The 17,500-nt window shown below is 39.0% G+C and overlaps 2 protein-coding genes across 6 annotated transcripts in view; one reads left to right on the top strand and one right to left on the bottom strand.

Annotated features, from left to right (window-relative positions):
* Positions 1-4,118, top strand: part of Prp8 (pre-mRNA processing factor 8) — a 15,516-nt gene extending 11,398 nt beyond the window's left edge. Inside the window, exon 8 of the mRNA XM_027377330.2 lies at positions 1-4,118. This exon is cut by the window's left edge and continues 1,885 nt beyond it. Within this exon, the coding sequence (XP_027233131.1) occupies positions 1-3,797 (3,797 nt within the window). The 3' untranslated portion in view covers positions 3,798-4,118.
* A 5,586-nt stretch (positions 4,119-9,704) lies between these two features.
* Positions 9,705-17,500, bottom strand: part of LOC113824583 (PF03932 family protein CutC) — a 9,768-nt gene continuing 1,972 nt past the window's right edge. For all 5 annotated transcript variants that reach the window (XM_027377335.2, XM_027377333.2, XM_027377334.2 and 2 more), the window contains exons 2-6: positions 15,686-15,859; positions 15,392-15,563; positions 13,555-13,664; positions 12,958-13,128; positions 9,705-10,451 (exon numbers count right to left, since the gene is read on the bottom strand). In XM_027377335.2, coding sequence (XP_027233136.1) covers positions 10,334-10,451; positions 12,958-13,128; positions 13,555-13,664; positions 15,392-15,563; positions 15,686-15,858 — 744 coding nt within the window. In that variant the 5' untranslated portion in view covers position 15,859 and the 3' untranslated portion in view covers positions 9,705-10,333. The remainder of the gene's footprint in view (positions 10,452-12,957; positions 13,129-13,554; positions 13,665-15,391; positions 15,564-15,685; positions 15,860-17,500) is intronic.

A 17,500-nucleotide genomic window follows, 5' to 3' on the forward strand; every position in this document is an offset into this window, starting at 1 on the left:
TCCTGAACTTCCAAGATGTTGCCACAGAAACCCAGCATCCCATCAGGTTGTACTCCCGCTACATCGACAGAATTCACATTTTCTTCCGCTTCTCAGCAGAAGAGGCAAAGGACCTCATTCAAAGATACTTGACAGAGCATCCTGATCCCAATAATGAAAACATTGTAGGCTATAACAACAAGAAGTGTTGGCCAAGGGATGCAAGAATGAGGCTGATGAAACATGATGTCAACTTGGGACGTGCTGTTTTCTGGGACATCAAGAATCGTTTGCCAAGGTCTGTTACAACTGTCAACTGGGAAAATTCATTTGTGTCTGTTTACTCCAAGGACAATCCAAATCTGCTTTTCAACATGGCTGGCTTTGAGTGCCGCATCTTGCCAAAGTGTCGCATGACACATGAAGAGTTTAAACACAGAGATGGAGTTTGGAATCTTCAGAATGAGGTTACAAAGGAACGTACCTCACAGTGCTTCTTGAGAGTAGATGATGAGTCCATGCAGAGATTCCACAATCGTGTCAGGCAGATCCTCATGGCTTCTGGCTCAACAACTTTCACCAAGATTGTGAACAAGTGGAACACTGCTCTGATTGGTCTTATGACATACTACCGAGAATCAGTTGTCAACACTCAGGAACTGCTTGATCTCCTGGTGAAGTGTGAGAACAAAATTCAGACACGTATCAAGATTGGCCTGAACTCAAAAATGCCTTCCAGATTCCCCCCTGTGGTGTTCTACACACCCAAGGAGTTGGGTGGCCTAGGTATGTTGTCAATGGGTCACGTCTTGATCCCACAGTCTGATCTGCGATGGAGCAAGCAAACAGATGTAGGCATTACTCACTTCAGATCTGGTATGAGTCATGATGAAGATCAGCTGATTCCCAATTTGTACAGGTATATTCAGCCATGGGAAACAGAATTCCTGGACTCACAGAGAGTATGGGCTGAGTATGCTCTGAAGAGGCAAGAGGCCACTGCTCAGAATAGACGTCTGACCCTAGAGGATTTGGAAGACTCATGGGATCGAGGTATCCCAAGAATCAACACACTTTTCCAAAAGGATCGTCACACACTGGCCTATGACAAGGGTTGGAGAATTAGAACTGAATTCAAACAGTATCAAGTCCTTAAGCAGAACCCCTTCTGGTGGACACATCAGCGCCATGATGGAAAACTGTGGAACCTCAACAATTACCGTACTGACATGATCCAAGCGCTGGGTGGTGTAGAAGGTATTCTAGAGCACACACTCTTCAAGGGCACATACTTCCCTACCTGGGAGGGTCTCTTCTGGGAGAAGGCATCAGGATTTGAAGAGAGCATGAAGTACAAGAAGCTCACTAACGCCCAGAGGTCAGGTTTGAACCAGATTCCCAACCGTCGCTTCACCCTCTGGTGGTCCCCAACCATCAACAGGGCTAATGTGTATGTAGGTTTCCAGGTGCAGCTCGATCTGACTGGTATTTTCATGCACGGTAAGATTCCCACCCTGAAGATCTCTCTTATCCAGATTTTCCGTGCCCATTTGTGGCAGAAGATCCATGAGTCTGTGGTGATGGACTTGTGTCAGGTATTCGATCAAGAACTTGATGCACTAGAGATTGAGACTGTGCAGAAGGAGACTATTCATCCCAGGAAGTCCTATAAGATGAATTCATCTTGTGCTGACATCTTGCTCTTTGCAGCCTACAAGTGGAACTACTCAAAACCATCACTGTTAGCAGATTCCAAGGACACAATGGATGGATCAACAACGCAGAAATACTGGATTGATGTTCAGCTGAGGTGGGGTGATTATGATTCTCATGATGTTGAGCGATATGCCAGAGCCAAATTCCTCGACTACACCACAGATAACATGTCTCTGTATCCATCCCCAACAGGTGTGCTTATTGCAATTGATCTTGCTTATAACTTGCACAGTGCTTATGGAAATTGGTTCCCAGGAGCCAAACCTCTTATACAGCAGGCAATGGCAAAGATCATGAAGGCTAATCCCGCTTTGTATGTGTTACGTGAACGCATCCGCAAAGGCCTCCAACTTTACTCTTCCGAGCCCACTGAACCTTACCTCTCATCCCAGAACTATGGAGAATTGTTCTCCAATCAGATCATCTGGTTTGTAGACGATACAAATGTGTACAGAGTAACCATTCACAAGACCTTTGAAGGCAACTTGACCACCAAGCCCATTAATGGAGCCATTTTCATCTTCAACCCTCGTACAGGTCAGCTTTTCTTGAAGATCATTCACACTTCAGTATGGGCTGGCCAGAAACGTCTGGGTCAGCTCGCCAAGTGGAAGACTGCTGAAGAAGTTGCTGCCTTGATTAGGTCTCTCCCAGTAGAAGAACAGCCTAAGCAGATTATTGTGACACGAAAGGGTATGTTGGATCCTCTTGAGGTACATTTACTGGATTTCCCAAACATTGTGATCAAGGGTTCTGAGCTGCAGCTTCCTTTCCAAGCTTGTCTCAAGGTAGAGAAGTTTGGAGACTTGATCTTAAAGGCTACCGAGCCCCAGATGGTGCTGTTTAACCTGTATGATGATTGGCTGAAAAACATCTCTTCATACACAGCTTTCTCCCGTCTCATCCTGATCCTTCGAGCTCTGCATGTCAACAATGACCGAACCAAGGTTCTCCTCAAACCTGACAAGACGACCATTACAGAACCTCACCACATCTGGCCCTCACTAAGTGATGAAGATTGGGTCAAGGTAGAGGTACAGCTCAAGGACCTCATTCTTGCTGATTATGGTAAGAAGAACAACGTGAACGTTGCATCATTAACACAGTCTGAGATTCGTGATATCATTCTGGGTATGGAAATCAGTGCCCCCTCAGCACAGAGACAACAGATTGCCGAGATTGAAAAACAAACCAAGGAACAGTCCCAGCTGACAGCCACCACAACAAGAACTGTCAACAAACATGGAGATGAAATCATTACTTCAACCACCAGTAACTATGAGACGGCAACATTCAGCAGCAAGACAGAATGGAGAGTGAGAGCTATCTCTGCTACAAATCTTCATTTGCGTACAAACTACATCTATGTGTCCTCAGATGACATCAAGGAAACTGGTTTTACATACATCCTGCCAAAGAATGTGTTGAAGAAATTCATCATTATATCAGATCTTAGGACACAGATTGCAGGTTATCTCTATGGTGTTAGTCCTCCAGATAATCCACAGGTGAAGGAGATTCGTTGCATTGTGATGCCACCACAGTGGGGTACTCACCAGATGGTGCATCTACCTCACAAGCTACCTGGGCATGAGTTCCTGAATGAGCTGGAGCCTCTTGGGTGGATCCACACACAGCCCAATGAGTTGCCACAGCTCTCCCCTCATGACATCACCACACATGCTACTATCATGGCAGATAACACAAGTTGGACCACAGACCGCACCATTGTCATTACTTGCTCATTCACCCCAGGTTCTTGCTCCCTACAGGCATACAAACTCACACCATCAGGCTTTGAATGGGGACGGAATAATAAGGATATGGGTAACAATCCCAAGGGCTACCTGCCATCTCACTACGAGAAGGTGCAGATGTTGCTCTCTGACCGCTTCTTAGGTCTTTTCATGACCCCTCTCCAGGGTTCGTGGAACTATAACTTCATGGGTGTCCGGCATGACCCTAACATGAAATACGACCTTCAGCTTGCCAGCCCAAAAGAGTTCTACCATGAGGTTCATCGCCCTGCTCACTTCCTCAATTTCTCCTCACTTGACGAAGCTGACACAGCAGGAGCAGACAGAGACAATGCACTAGAGTAATGTGCACTGCTTCACCTCAGTGTAAATGGGGAATTTTGTACATAACAGTAATTAATAAGTGATATATTTTTCTTCATTTTCTAGAATAGTTGGATATGTGATATCATATGATGGTCTTATGAAAGGCAGTTGCCCTATTTTTTATTTTGTACAAGTTAATTTTGTATGATTGTCAGGTTTTTCTTTTTGGTGAACTTCATTCATATGATCATGAATGATGTATAAGATGGAATAGATAAAGGTCCTACACAAGCACTAGTTTGGAGAATTTTAAGCAAAATATACCTGAATAAATTATAGAAAAATAAATTGAAAATACCATTTATATTTTAATACCCTTTTTTGACATTAGTACAATTTTTTAGGACTAGTTATTAGTCTCTATGACATTTGCAAGTTGTGTAAAACTATACCAGCATTTTTTGATAAGCTTGCAGGAGAAGTGTGGAGTCATTGTTTCATGCCTGGTATCCAGTCCATTTGCAGTTATCAAATGATCATATAATTATTAGAATGCTTTAGTGCTTTAAATGTAGTTTGTAAAGACTTTTCTCTTGTATCTGTTGGTGAAATCATGATCTATTAAAGTGACAAAAGTTCTGAGACCTCTATCCTAAAAAGTAGACCAAATTAGCTCCATCAACAGTGCACATGAATAAATTAAGCATTAATAGAATGGATTGAATATAGGTTTTTGATCAGGTGTAATTAAAGTGAAAATTACAGACAGGAAATACATTTGTAAAGCATGATAATGCAATCAGATCCTTAGGTTATACTACATAGGTGAACCATTACTTCATTATTCAGCTGATAATTGGTTAGTGTTCCATATCTTTTGCTGCATGGGACTTAAGTGTAACCGTCTGACAAATACGCAAAGAATGAGTGTATTAATGAAAAGAGGTGATTGAGGTTTCACTTTTGATAGGGTGTGATCTCACTTTATGACAGATGATTACTTAACTCTGCTATGAATACTGCGTCAGCTCAAATTGATGGCAGCTTAGAAAAGAACTGGCCATAATATCTATGAAGAACAAAGTTCATTGTGATATAGAGAAGGTGTAAGTGAAAGTAACAATCAGAAAATGATAATTATCCTTTCTGAATCAAACCTTTGCAAAAGCAACATGAAATTTTGATGCTTTTAAGTTTCCATCATCTATACTTTCACAAGAACTGGCCATCCTACAGCATTGTTAGATTTGTTAGTATATTCCTTTGCAGATATAAACTCTTTGACCCTGACTTTCATGTGTACAGCATATAGTGTTTATGAAAGGAAAAGTGGCAGAGATACAGATGTATATTCAAGAATCCAGACCAGAAAAGAGATCAAGAGTTTAAATGAATTGCTAAATTTTGTAGCTTTCAGTCACATTATATTTCACTGTTACCTATTTCATCTTCCAAATGCAATTACATTTTACCAAAGCCTGGAAACTGTGGCATCCGCTTTATAGCGTTCCTTAATTTTTGCAGTGATTAGTACTCCCTATACTACATTCCTTCTTTACCTAAGGACAAGAGAAAGTTCATTCTTTTGCTATGCAAATTTACTAAGTTGAATTATAATTTCTATATTTTTATTCAGTAGTAGTTATTGATAGGTTTCATTCTTATGTAAAGTTGCTTATAATTTTTTTAGTTTTACTTTATACTAGCTGATGCAATAAAACATGCTTCTCAGAATGAATTTGTGAAATTTGTGAAAAAACTGTATTAAGCAAAAAACAAAGATGTAGACAGTATTCTATTATGTAATGCAAACTTTAAAGGAAACAAAGGATGGAATTAGGATTTCTTGTTTTTTAATTTCTTGGATAATAGTGAAATCTAATACTCAGTCTGGAAGAAGAGTTACATTGCAATCCTATCTTCCAATAAACATTTTTGTATGGTTCATTTTGAGCTACTTTATCAGTGCAGTAGAGTGTTTTGCCATACGCTATATAATATAGATATATTAGAGTAGATATAAAATGTTTACTGGTTAAAACAAATAACTGTGCTAAACATCAAAGGTTTATATATATATATATATATATATAGCATATCTATATATATATAGCACTATTTATATCTATATATATAGCACTATGGTAATTAATTTTAGCAAAAAGTGTAAAGATGAAAAGCAAATGGAGTAAGGCAGGGATTAGTAAATGGGGGAAGGGGGTTAAAGGCATGGAGCAACTAGATTAAGGGGGGGAAGCATGATAGAAGGGAGTCACGGCAACATTCAGGAGGGAGTCAAAGGAATAGTGGGGAAAGAAGGGGGGGATGATGCAGATAGAGAAGGAGAGGATGGTGTGTGTTGGGAGAGATGGGATAGAAGGACAGGAGGAATACAAAAAGGATGAGGATGGGTGTCAGCAGTTACTTTGAATGTAGAGGGAATGGGAGTAGAGAGATTGGAGGATGCATTCTCTTGGGCCATGCTTACAGTTGGCAGTTTTTGATGTCCTCAAGAGTTTCTGAAGGGAAGTTGAATGGCTTAGTCTGAGAAACAAAGCTTTTCTTATGAGGAGAAGAAGAGAGAGAGGTCTGAGGAGCAGAGGAAGGGGTAGATGTAAGATGTAAGAAAGAATATGAGATGGGGTGGAATGCTTAGATTGCCTGGAGTGACTCATAAAGTGAGTAAGCACTGGGGATGTATGTAGATTTAGACTTGGAATTTGTATGCAGGACAGCTCCTATGAAATACATAGGAACCACCACGATTGGCACATGTGATAAATGTGCAGCACAATTTGAATCATCATGACCAGATTGGGCACAAAGGGGGCAGCAGGTTGTAGAAGGACAGAGCTTGACATGTGCCAAAATGCCAACATTTCTGACATTGACAGGGCAGGGTCAATATGGTCAAATGGCTGGACTCTCTGCCAATGTAAACTTCATGGATGAGGTCATGTCTCTGGAAAGTAATTGGCAATATTGGTGTAGGACTTACAGCAGCCTCTGGGAGGAATAGTGTAGCACAGTAGTGATACTGCATTACAGTTAACAAGGCAGGCAAGCAGTCATTTTCACATTCTGACTAGTCCATATTGTATACAGAACAATCAGCTGAGTAGATGGAAACAATTACAGTACAAATATTAAGGAAGTGAGGCTGGTGATGAACAGGTTTGCTGGTAAGGTCAGTCAGTTAATGAATCCTTCAGTGATAGGTACAGCTATAACCTTTATGATGTAATGGCCTGTGACATATGCATGACTCAACAGATGGGCTGGCTGTATACAGTTTAGGCCTAGCCACAGTGTGTAGACTATTGTGTAATATTACATCACAAAAAATTCAGGCCCTGTCATTGTTGGGCTAATGCACAAGCCTGGGATTTGGTTGTAATGATTACAAGAACAGCTGTTGAAGGAAACTTTCCTGTTTATTTTAGGAGACACTGTTGAAAGAAGAGGGTACTGTTGGAGTAAGGGGCTGTAAGGGGAACCCCAAAGAATGGAAATCACTTGGCTGGGCTAAAAGGAGCATTCAAAAGTTTTCTACAGGTGTAAGTAGTTGTAGGACAAGCCTCAGTGCCCCAGATAAGGGTACAGTCTTCATTATTGGCCAGTGTAAGGCTGAAATATTTGGAGAACAGAAATGGGGTACTCCTCAGGGTCCCCATAAGGGGTAAGGGCTATACAATTAAACAATGGAACACCATGCCCGTGGTTTTCTGAGGCCGTTTAAGACTGACACAAAGCCTCTTTCATCCTTTCAGCACATCTTATACCGTAGGAAGTGGACAGAAGGGGTGAGAGAAGAGAAGGAAAAGATAAGGGGGAGAATAAGAGACTATGCAAAGTTGGTTAAGCTGATGGCCAAGCCCAAGGTAGGGGTGATCCCCAACACTGGGTCTCAATCCCAGTCTCCTATGCCCCCCTGATAACAATGGGTTTGAAATAGGAAGGTGGGGGGTAAAAATATAACATTCTTTGGTAAGAATGAGTTCAATCCATAAATTCTAGGTTACAACCAGAGAGAACAGGACTTTAAACTTTAATATTACATCATACCCTTGTGGATAGGAAAGCTCCAAAGGTAAAAAAAGGTTACTGAAATGTTGAAAACACAAGTGGTAGTATGGCTTCACTTGTTTGATAAATGAGACATTTCATATAGGCAATGGAGTTAAAACTACATTTAAGAATTATATACTTAGCAGCCATGACGTAGGACAGGAAAGTTTCAACAAATGTGGAGAAGAACGTAACTACAGAGGAAAGTGTTTGTAAATATATTGTACCTGTGAAAAAAAGTCAACTCATGATACATTATACACATTCTTGCATACAGACTAAGTTGAATGCAAGAAAATGCAACATGAACTACACTTGTAGGGCAGACACAATGCAAATTATATGAATAAACATGGTAACGTTTAAAAAGCTCTGTGATAGTCCTTCAAGCAAAGCAGTATCCAGTAGGTGACAAAAAGATTGGAATAATTTATTTTCTTCCATATCAATTTCCTGTTACTAGTATCAAGGAAAGTGTTGGGAATCCTTCCCAATCTTTCCAGATACAAATAGCCTTGGACTGTACTCTTGAATTAGGATACTATTTATAGGGTATGTATTGTCAGGCAGCATCTTAAATTTTCTGTAAATAACCAGTTTTGATAATTTTTCTTTCTACCATACCAACATCTGACATTACGAGTGGCAACCCATAACTCTTTCATTATTTTTTTTACTAATCTCTGCTGTGCTTCATTTGCCCCCCTCTTTTCCCTTTTCACTATCATACTATCCTATAAGGCTCTCTTATCTCGTTTCAACCATTACAAGTTGTAAGATTCTTAGGAATTTACCCATGCCATCCCAAATGCAAAATAGCTGTGTAGTGCATTCTTGAATTAAGATATTATTTACAGAGTATGAATTGCCAGGCAGCATCCTAGGCTATCTATACACAATTGATAACTATTACCTCTCCCAGTTTATAGTCTTGGTTTAGAAGCACTTGGTTTAGAGTAATAAAGACACTGACCTTAATTTCTATTAGCTTTTTGGAAAAGGCTTGAATATGTACTATTATAGCTTGACTCACAATTATACCAGAACGAGATAATTGGGAGTTACTTTTATGAAGTTGCAAAGGCCAATATTAGCATTGCAATCATTTATTATTTTGAGATGTGTTTGCTTTGCATGGAATTCCTGTCTCCAAGTATAAGAGAAACAATAACTGCATTATCTCCAGTTCTCTTTGTAACTCCTGACAATGAAAAGGGGGAAGAAAGTATACTTACATTCCAGTCAAATGGTCTTCTTATCTAAACATGTTTCAAGTTTGTTTATATAGATATGTGCTACGATTGTTCTGTTGATATATTTATGGAAAAAAAACATGAGTGGTTACCCTCATCTTCTATATTATTGTTTTGCTTGTTATTGAAGTTACACCAGCATGAAAAAGTTCCTTTCCAGTGAAGAATTTGATTTTACAAATGATGGCAGAATATTGTTCTTGCTGTTTCAATAATGTTAACATATGTTAACATTTATTTCTGTTTATGGTCTTTGCCAGCTGAAATTCAGTATTCTGGTAATAGAACCTACTCTGAAAGTGGGTTTCTGTAAGAATTTGCAGATGAACACTCAGGATTACTCTTCTCTATTACCTGTCAATTACTAAAAAATAAGTGGTTGCATCTATTAGACCTGGCAAGCATATTTAACTGTTATCTGAGAGATGAAAGAAACTAGATTCTTATGAAAATAAATGCACTGTTTCTCAAATTTCCATTATTTGTGCAGCACTTATTTAGCTCCATTCCATCTTAAATTACCCCTCAGACTGACCTCTTTATCATTTCATATAGATTTATTTTCATGTTTGAGTAATGATGTTTTGCCTTATATTAAATCAAAGGAGTAAAGAAAACAACAAGAAACTGTACTTATATTCTAATTTTTAATATATCATTTTACATGCATCTTACTTTGAATGCCCTGCAGAAACTGCCCCTGGAAAGTTTTGAACAAATGATGCATAACAATATAGGACAGTCCTCCTCCAACTCCTCAACGACACAATTTACAATAAAAGTGCAGGCAGTTAATGCATGGACAAAGGAATGAACACGTACAGCTAGACGGTCTCTACTCGACAACAGCAGGGAAACTAACTGGAGTGTTATCATAATCTAACATGGTCAGTTATATGTGATGGTGATAATTTGGAGACAATAGGAAACATTTATATATTCTGTGTCTATCCCAGAAGACCATTTAATATAACAGTTTACTGTTACTTGAGGTCTTTTGGTACCTGAAGAATAACAGTGTAACCATTTGTGCCATAGAAGAAGCTAAAGGAGTTTGTGAGAAAGCAAGTAAGTGTATCTTAATGCTGACAAAAAGACAACTTTGAAACTGGGTTATTCATCACATGTACCCTTCATTTTTTCTCTCTCTAATCACAAAAAATAGCATAGTTTACCATAACAGTGAAAGGAATAACTGCTCTGACTGTGATATACTCGAGTGTGCATATATACCATACACAAGAGCAAGTCAATTCAGTTGTATTCCATTGACCTCTTTATGGACTGGACTTCTTTTGAACATGTCACCCACACCATGTTGTCGCTACCATGCCCCACCTTGGCTCCTTTGCTGTTCTCTGCTCCAAACATTCTGCAAGAAAGACACAATTGTTTAATTCTCTCATGTAGAAGGTAAGACAAAGATGATGAAGAGGAGAGAGGAAAAAGAAACATAAAACAGACAGACAAAGATGAAGGGGAAAAAAAGAAACTGAAGAAGAAGAAGAAAAGTAATATTAAACAAATAAATATACATATACATATATATATATATATATATATATATATATATATATATATATATATATATATATATATATATATATATATATTTATATTTATATTTATATATATATATATTTATATATTTATATATGTATATATATATATATATATATATATATATATATATATATATATATATATATATATATATATATATATATAATCTGTGTGTGTGTGTGTGTGTGTGTGTGTGTGTGTGTGTGTGTGAGTCCGTGTGTGTGTGTGTGTGAGTCCGTGTGTGTGTGTGAGAGTCCGTGTGTGTGTGCGAGTCCGTGTGTGTGTGAGAGTCCGTGTGTGTGTGAGTCCGTGTGTGTGTGTGAGAGTCTGTGTGTGTGTGAGAGTCCGTGTGTGTGTGAGAGTCAGTGTGTGTGTGAGAGTCAGTGTGTGTGTGAGAGTCTGTGTGTGTGTGAGAGTCAGTGTGTGTGTGAGAGTCAGTGTGTGTGTGAGAGTCTGTGTGTGTGAGTCCGTGTGTGTGTGTGAGAGTCCGTGTGTGTGTGTGAGAGTCCGTGTGTGTGTGTGTGTGAGAGTCCGTGTGTGTGTATGTGAGAGTCCGTGTGTGGGTGAGAGAGAGTTCGTGTGTGTGTGTGTGCGCGAGAGAGTCTGTGTGTGTGTGTCAGAGAGTCCGTGTGTCTGTGTCAGAGAGTCCGTGTGTGTGTGTGTGTGAGAGTCCGTGTGTGTGAGAGTCTGTGTGTGTGTGTGTGAGAGAGAGTCCATGTGTGTGTGAGAGAGAGTCCATGTGTGTGTGTGAGAGTCCTTGTGTGTGAGAGAGTCCATGTGTGTGTGAGAGTCAGTGTGTGTGTGAGAGTCTGTGTGTGTGTGAGAGAGTCTGCGTGTGTGTGAGTCCGTGTGTGTGTGTGTGTGTGAGAGTCCGTGTGTGTGTGTGTGAGAGAGTCCGTGTGTGTGTGTGTGAGAGAGTCCATGTGTGTGTGAGAGAGAGTTCGTGTATGTGTGTGTGTGTGTGTAAGAGTTCGTGCATGTGTGTGTGTGTGTGTGAGAGTTCGTGTATGTGTGTATGTGTGTGTGAGAGAGAGTTCATGTATGTGTTTCTGTGTGTGTGTGTGTGTGTGTGTGTGTGAGAGAGAGTCCATGTGTGTGTGAGAGAGTCTGTGTGTGTGTGTGTGTGTGTGTGTGTGTGTGTGAGAGAGAGTCCGTGTGTGTGTGTGAGAGAGTCCGTGTGTGTGTGTGTGAGAGTCTGTGTGTCTGTGTGTGAGTCCGTGTGAGTGTGAGAGAGAGTCTGTGTGTGTGTGAGAGAGAGTCCGTGTGTGTGTGAGAGAGAGAGTACGTGTGTGTGTGAGAGAGAGTCCGTGTGTGTGTGAGAGAGTCTGTGTGTGTGTGAGACCGTGTGTGTGTGTGTGAGAGTCCGTGTGTGTGTGAGAGAGTCCGTGTGTGTGTGTGTGAGAAAGAGTCCGTGTGTGTGTGTGTGTGTGAGAGAGAGTCCGTGTGTGTGTGTGTGCGTGTGTGTGTGCGTGTGTGTGTGCGTGTGTGTGTGTGCGTGTGTGTGTGTGAGTGTTTGTGTGTGTGTGAGAGTCTGTGTGTGTGTGTGTGAGAGTCTGTGTGTGTGTGTGAGAGAGTCTGTGTGTGTGTGTATGTGTGTGTGTGTGTGTGTGTGTGTCTGTGTGTGTGTGTGTGTGAGTCCTTGTGTGTGTGTGTGTGAGTCCTTGTGTGTGTGTGTGTGTGAGTCCTTGTGTGTGTGTGTGTGTGAGTCCTTGTGTGTGTGTGTGTGTGAGTCCTTGTGTGTGTGTGTGTGAGTGTGTGTGTGTGTGTGTGTGTGTGTGTGTGTGTGTGTGTGTGTGTGTGTGTGTGTGTGTGTGTGTGTGTGTGTGTGAGTCCTTGTGTGTGTGTGTGTGCGAGTCCTTGTGTGTGTGAGTGTGTGAGTCCTTGTGTGTGTGTGTGTGTGTGTGTGAGTCCTTGTGTGTGTGTGTGTGTGTGTGTGTGTGTGTGTGTGTGTGTGTGTGTGTGTGTGTGTGTGTGAGTCCTTGTATGTGTGTGTATGTGTGTGTGTGTGTGTGTGTGTGTGTATGTGTGTGTGTGTGTGTGTGTATGTGTGTGTGTGTGTGTGTGTGTGTGTGTGTGTGTGTGTGTGTGTGTGTGTGTGAGTCCGTGTGCGTGTGAGTCCGTGTGTGTGTGTGTGTGAGTCCGTGTGTGTGTGTGTGTGTGTGTGTGTGTGTGTGTGTGTGTGTGTGTGAGTCCGTGTGTGTGTGTGAGTCCGTGTGTGTGTGTGTGTGTGAGTCCGTGTGTGTGCCTGTGTCTATGTCTGTGTGTGTGTGTGTGTGTGTGTGTGTAAAACAAAAATGTCAAGAACAGTGAATTACCTGCACACTCTGGCTGAAGCATGGCACTCAGTCACTCCTGTGTGTGTTATGATGTTGGCAATATTGCTGGACTTGATCCCAGCTGCTGCAATAATCCCAATTCGTCCCTTTGCTGCCGTAACAAGCTGCGCAATGACATCAGCGCCTTCCACAGCTGTGGCTTTGCCTCCACTGCAACAGTTGCAAGGGAATATATTATTCTCTGTCAATGCGTGGTCAACTTAATATATCTGTTCTCACATGTCAAAAGGACCATCAATTAGCTTGCCATAACAAATCACATTAAAGAGATATGAATGAAAATCAACAAGTTCAAAGAGGAAGATGAAAAACATACATGCTCTTTCATGTTCAGCTCTAGTATGTCACTTCAGGTTGACAAGGAAAATAATGAATGGAAGGTAACGGTGATAGACGGAAAATTGGTAATAAAGAAATAGAACAATCAGAACATGGGGGACAGGGAAAGGGGAGGAGAGTGACAACAGATACCATTACATACTCCAAGTAAATGATATTAGTCTAGTGTGAAAGTCTCCATTCTTGCAAACAGCTAGCTCAAACATGTCGAACTTCAACCATAAACCAATGCCTTACCTTGTTAGTATCCGCTGGTATCCCAGTTCTATCACAGTTTCCAGGCTGCTGAGAGGGTCCTTCAGGAGGTCAAATGCTCTATGAAATGTGCAGGGGATCTCACCGGCAGCCTATCCAGTATGAAAAAAGTTGAAGTTAGTTGGGAAAAACATCCCACTTGTGGGAATAATTTCCATATGGCTATTTATCTAAGATTAAGCTGCATGCAAAACTCATATTACTACGTAATATGACTTTTGGAAGAAAAGAGGACATGGGAGGGGAGGTAGGAAACATTTATTCCTGTATATCCAAATCGATATAGTTCTGGTATACTGCAGCACTCCCAGCTGCTATTTTAAAAGAAGAATTATTATCGTAAAGTTTGTGCTGACACCTTATATGTAACTATAATCCTACTTGCAAACAAGTCTGTCATCCAACAAGCTCAACTCCATAATCTCTGAATTCTTACACATCCATAACATGAACACAAGCTATTTATTGTATAGTCCTCTGACATTAAGTATCCAATTCACTCATTTGGCTTTTTTTGTTTTCTGTTAAATAGTTAATAGTTAATATCTATATGTTCTCTTAGTCATGATCTATTTATTATAATATTTTGAAATATATTTTTACTTTATCCACCACTAATACCTTGCATTAGTTCATTCTTTTAGCACTGTTGAAAAAGATAATAGGTCTTCAATGTTGGTTGGTTTTGTACACAGAATACAGATGTATATGTATTAATAAACATATAGTATATGTACTAATCAGCCAAACAGAATATGACTCAATTATGTCTTAATCACATTAGCCCAATGGATGTGGGCTTATGCAGCCACTGTCTTTTGCGTATTTTGTTGCACACACACTCATGGCCCCGCAAGTGCTCAGCCACCAAGAATTCAATTAGCAGGTTTTTGTGATTGCACCTATTGTCCCCATTCTTGAATTTGCATGATTCTTTTTTTAAGGCTAATAATATCAAGACTGTTATTGTAACTGACATAATTATCATAATATCAATATACTAATAACAAAAAGAGTAAAATGATAAAAGAATCTTTTAGGAAATCATGGAAAATCATTAACAGATGAGAAAGATAGGACTTGTAATGACTCCTTGGTGACTAAGTACTTGTGGAGCAATCTCTATATAACATCAATTAATAGACTAAATCTTACAGTGGCCATGGCATGTAATTATACCATTCGCATCCAATGGGAAATTGTCTTTACACAGAGATGACACCACTAGTTCTTGGTCACCAAGGAGTAAATTACTAGTCATAAGTATCTCATCCATTTACACTCTTTTGTGATTTCCAGAACGATTCTATCATAGTTTACTAATTTTAGTAATATTAGTATTCTAATACAATGATAATCATTATGTTAATAACAATAACAGTATCAATATTAACCCACTTACAATGGGTGTCACACATTTGAGACATCCGGAAAAATAAACATTACCAGTGTGATAATAGATCGGAGCTTGTGCTCTGCTTTTGTCACCCATGGCAGGCAAGCAAGTTCCCAGACTGGCCCATGCGCCAATTTTGAAGTCACACAGAAAACATTATTTTCGTCTTGAAAATGTACTGTCACTAAAGGGTTAATAGGAGGAGGAGAGGAGGAGAGGAGGAGGAGGAGGAGGAGGAGGAGGAGGAGGAGGAGGAGGAGGAGGAGGAGGAGGAGGAGGAGGAGGAGGAGGAGGAGGAGAAGGAGGAGGAAGTTGAAGATCTGTCAATAGGTGGCAGAGCACTTGCAGAGTCATCTGCATGCAATAGAATTCACAAAAGACTATACATCATGCCATCCCAGCACATAATATTGTAACCCTTACCATGCGGAAAGTTTTGCACAGATCATAGTCTATGGTTCCCTGACGGGTGAGAGCCCCAAACACCAATCCATCAGCCCCAGCCTTCTTCAGAGTGTGGGCATCCTGAAATATGACCTCTGACTCCTCTCTCGAGAACACCATAGGTCCAGGTCTTGGACGCACCATGCAATACCTGATAGAAGAGGTACAAGTAAAACCATTATCTCAGTTATCTATAAACAGAAGAAATATTATATATATATTATTACATGTATTTCAATTATAGATAAGCTATTGTAACTCTTTAAGACGCACACTTCAGTAGGTTTTTTCATGTATTTTTTTACGGTATGAAGAAGGCCTGTTGTGGGGGTGAGCCCTCCTTCGGAGAGGGCCATGCATAGTTCAAGACGATCTGCTCCTCCCACAACAGCTGCTAATGCTGACTCAACTGAATCAACACAGACCTCAAATTTTCTGTTTGCCATCCTAGAAAAAAAATAAAATTGCATAAGGTGGGGAGCAATAATAAAAATTGATAACTATGACATAACTTGTTTAACTGGCTACATGTCTTAACTAACATTTCTGAAATCACTAAATATATATATATATATATATATATATATATATATATATATATATATATATATATATATATATATATATATAAATGTTCCATATATATCAAATAAAGTTGGCCTCAAAGCCTCAAACACATAGTGTAGTTTATAGCAGTTTTAGTCTGGGAACATATGAGGAGGGCGGGAAATAGCATATAGGGGAAATTTCAGAGAAGAAAAAAATAGATGATGATAATAATAATCATAGCAAGAGTGGTACAGGAATAATAATAATAATAATAAAAATCATAATGACAATAATAATGATGATGAAAATAATATCATAATCATAATCCTAATACTACTACTAATAATAACAATAATGATAATACCATCTCTAAGAGAAAATAGTGGAGTATTAGTGATCTAAGAATAGTAACAAAGATAATAATAACAACAATAATAATATTAATAAAAAATAATAATAACAAAAATGATAATGATAGTGATGATAATGAAAATAAAAATTATGATGAATACAATAATAATAATAAAATAATAATAATAATAACAATAATAATAAAATGAATATAACAATATTGGCAATGATAATGATAATGATGATGATAATAGAGCAATAACAATATAATAAATATCATAATAATAATATTGATAAAGATAATGATAATAATAATGATGACAATTAGAAATAGTAATGTTAATAATAACCAAGTTTATCAATAACACAAACAATAAAAACAACAACAACAATAATAATATAAAAAATAATAACAATAATAATAATAATAACAACAATAATAATAATGATGATGTAATAACAGCAACAATAATCAAACACATCGCTGCTATCTCAAATGGGCCCTACCCACATAACCCCTATATGTGGGAATTACATCAAGGTTCCACGAGAGCTGGTGTAGCATCAGCCAATGGGCACCAATACAGTGGTATATAACTGGACTGCTTAATCAATTGATAATTTACTTAGGAGACTCGCAAAATCTATCTTACTCTAACATACATGGTGGAGCTTTGTAAGCCTTTACCGGAAGACTGACATTCATATAGGGCATGGCAACAACTCGCCATTACAATCCTCCTATCATAAATGTCACTGAAATCATTATAGCTAAACAGATACATTAAAAGTAATCCGTCAATACCTAAACTGTTACAGCGTGCCCACACAAGCTGGCACGACTGGAGATGACACTGCAAGTGAACAAACTACTTGGGAGACAAGTTTCTTCCTCACCTGTGACATTCCATTGCAAGTGCCTGCATTTGTGCCAGCTAATCATGCCCACTTGTGTGATATGCTTAGTATTAGCCAAATAAAACTCTTCTAAATAAATAGATAAATACTTTATATATATACATATAAATATTTATATACATATAAATAAATAAATAAATATATATATATAAATAAATAAATATATATTGAAGTTCAAGATTTCTTGAAATTGAAGATTACTCACTACTAATAGAGTATTTCATGTGGCTGATACTGTAATAACCTGAACTCAGACATTATATATCTTTA

Source organism: Penaeus vannamei, chromosome 9 (genome assembly GCF_042767895.1).
Source record: "Penaeus vannamei isolate JL-2024 chromosome 9, ASM4276789v1, whole genome shotgun sequence".
Lineage (NCBI taxonomy): Eukaryota > Metazoa > Arthropoda > Malacostraca > Decapoda > Penaeidae > Penaeus > Penaeus vannamei.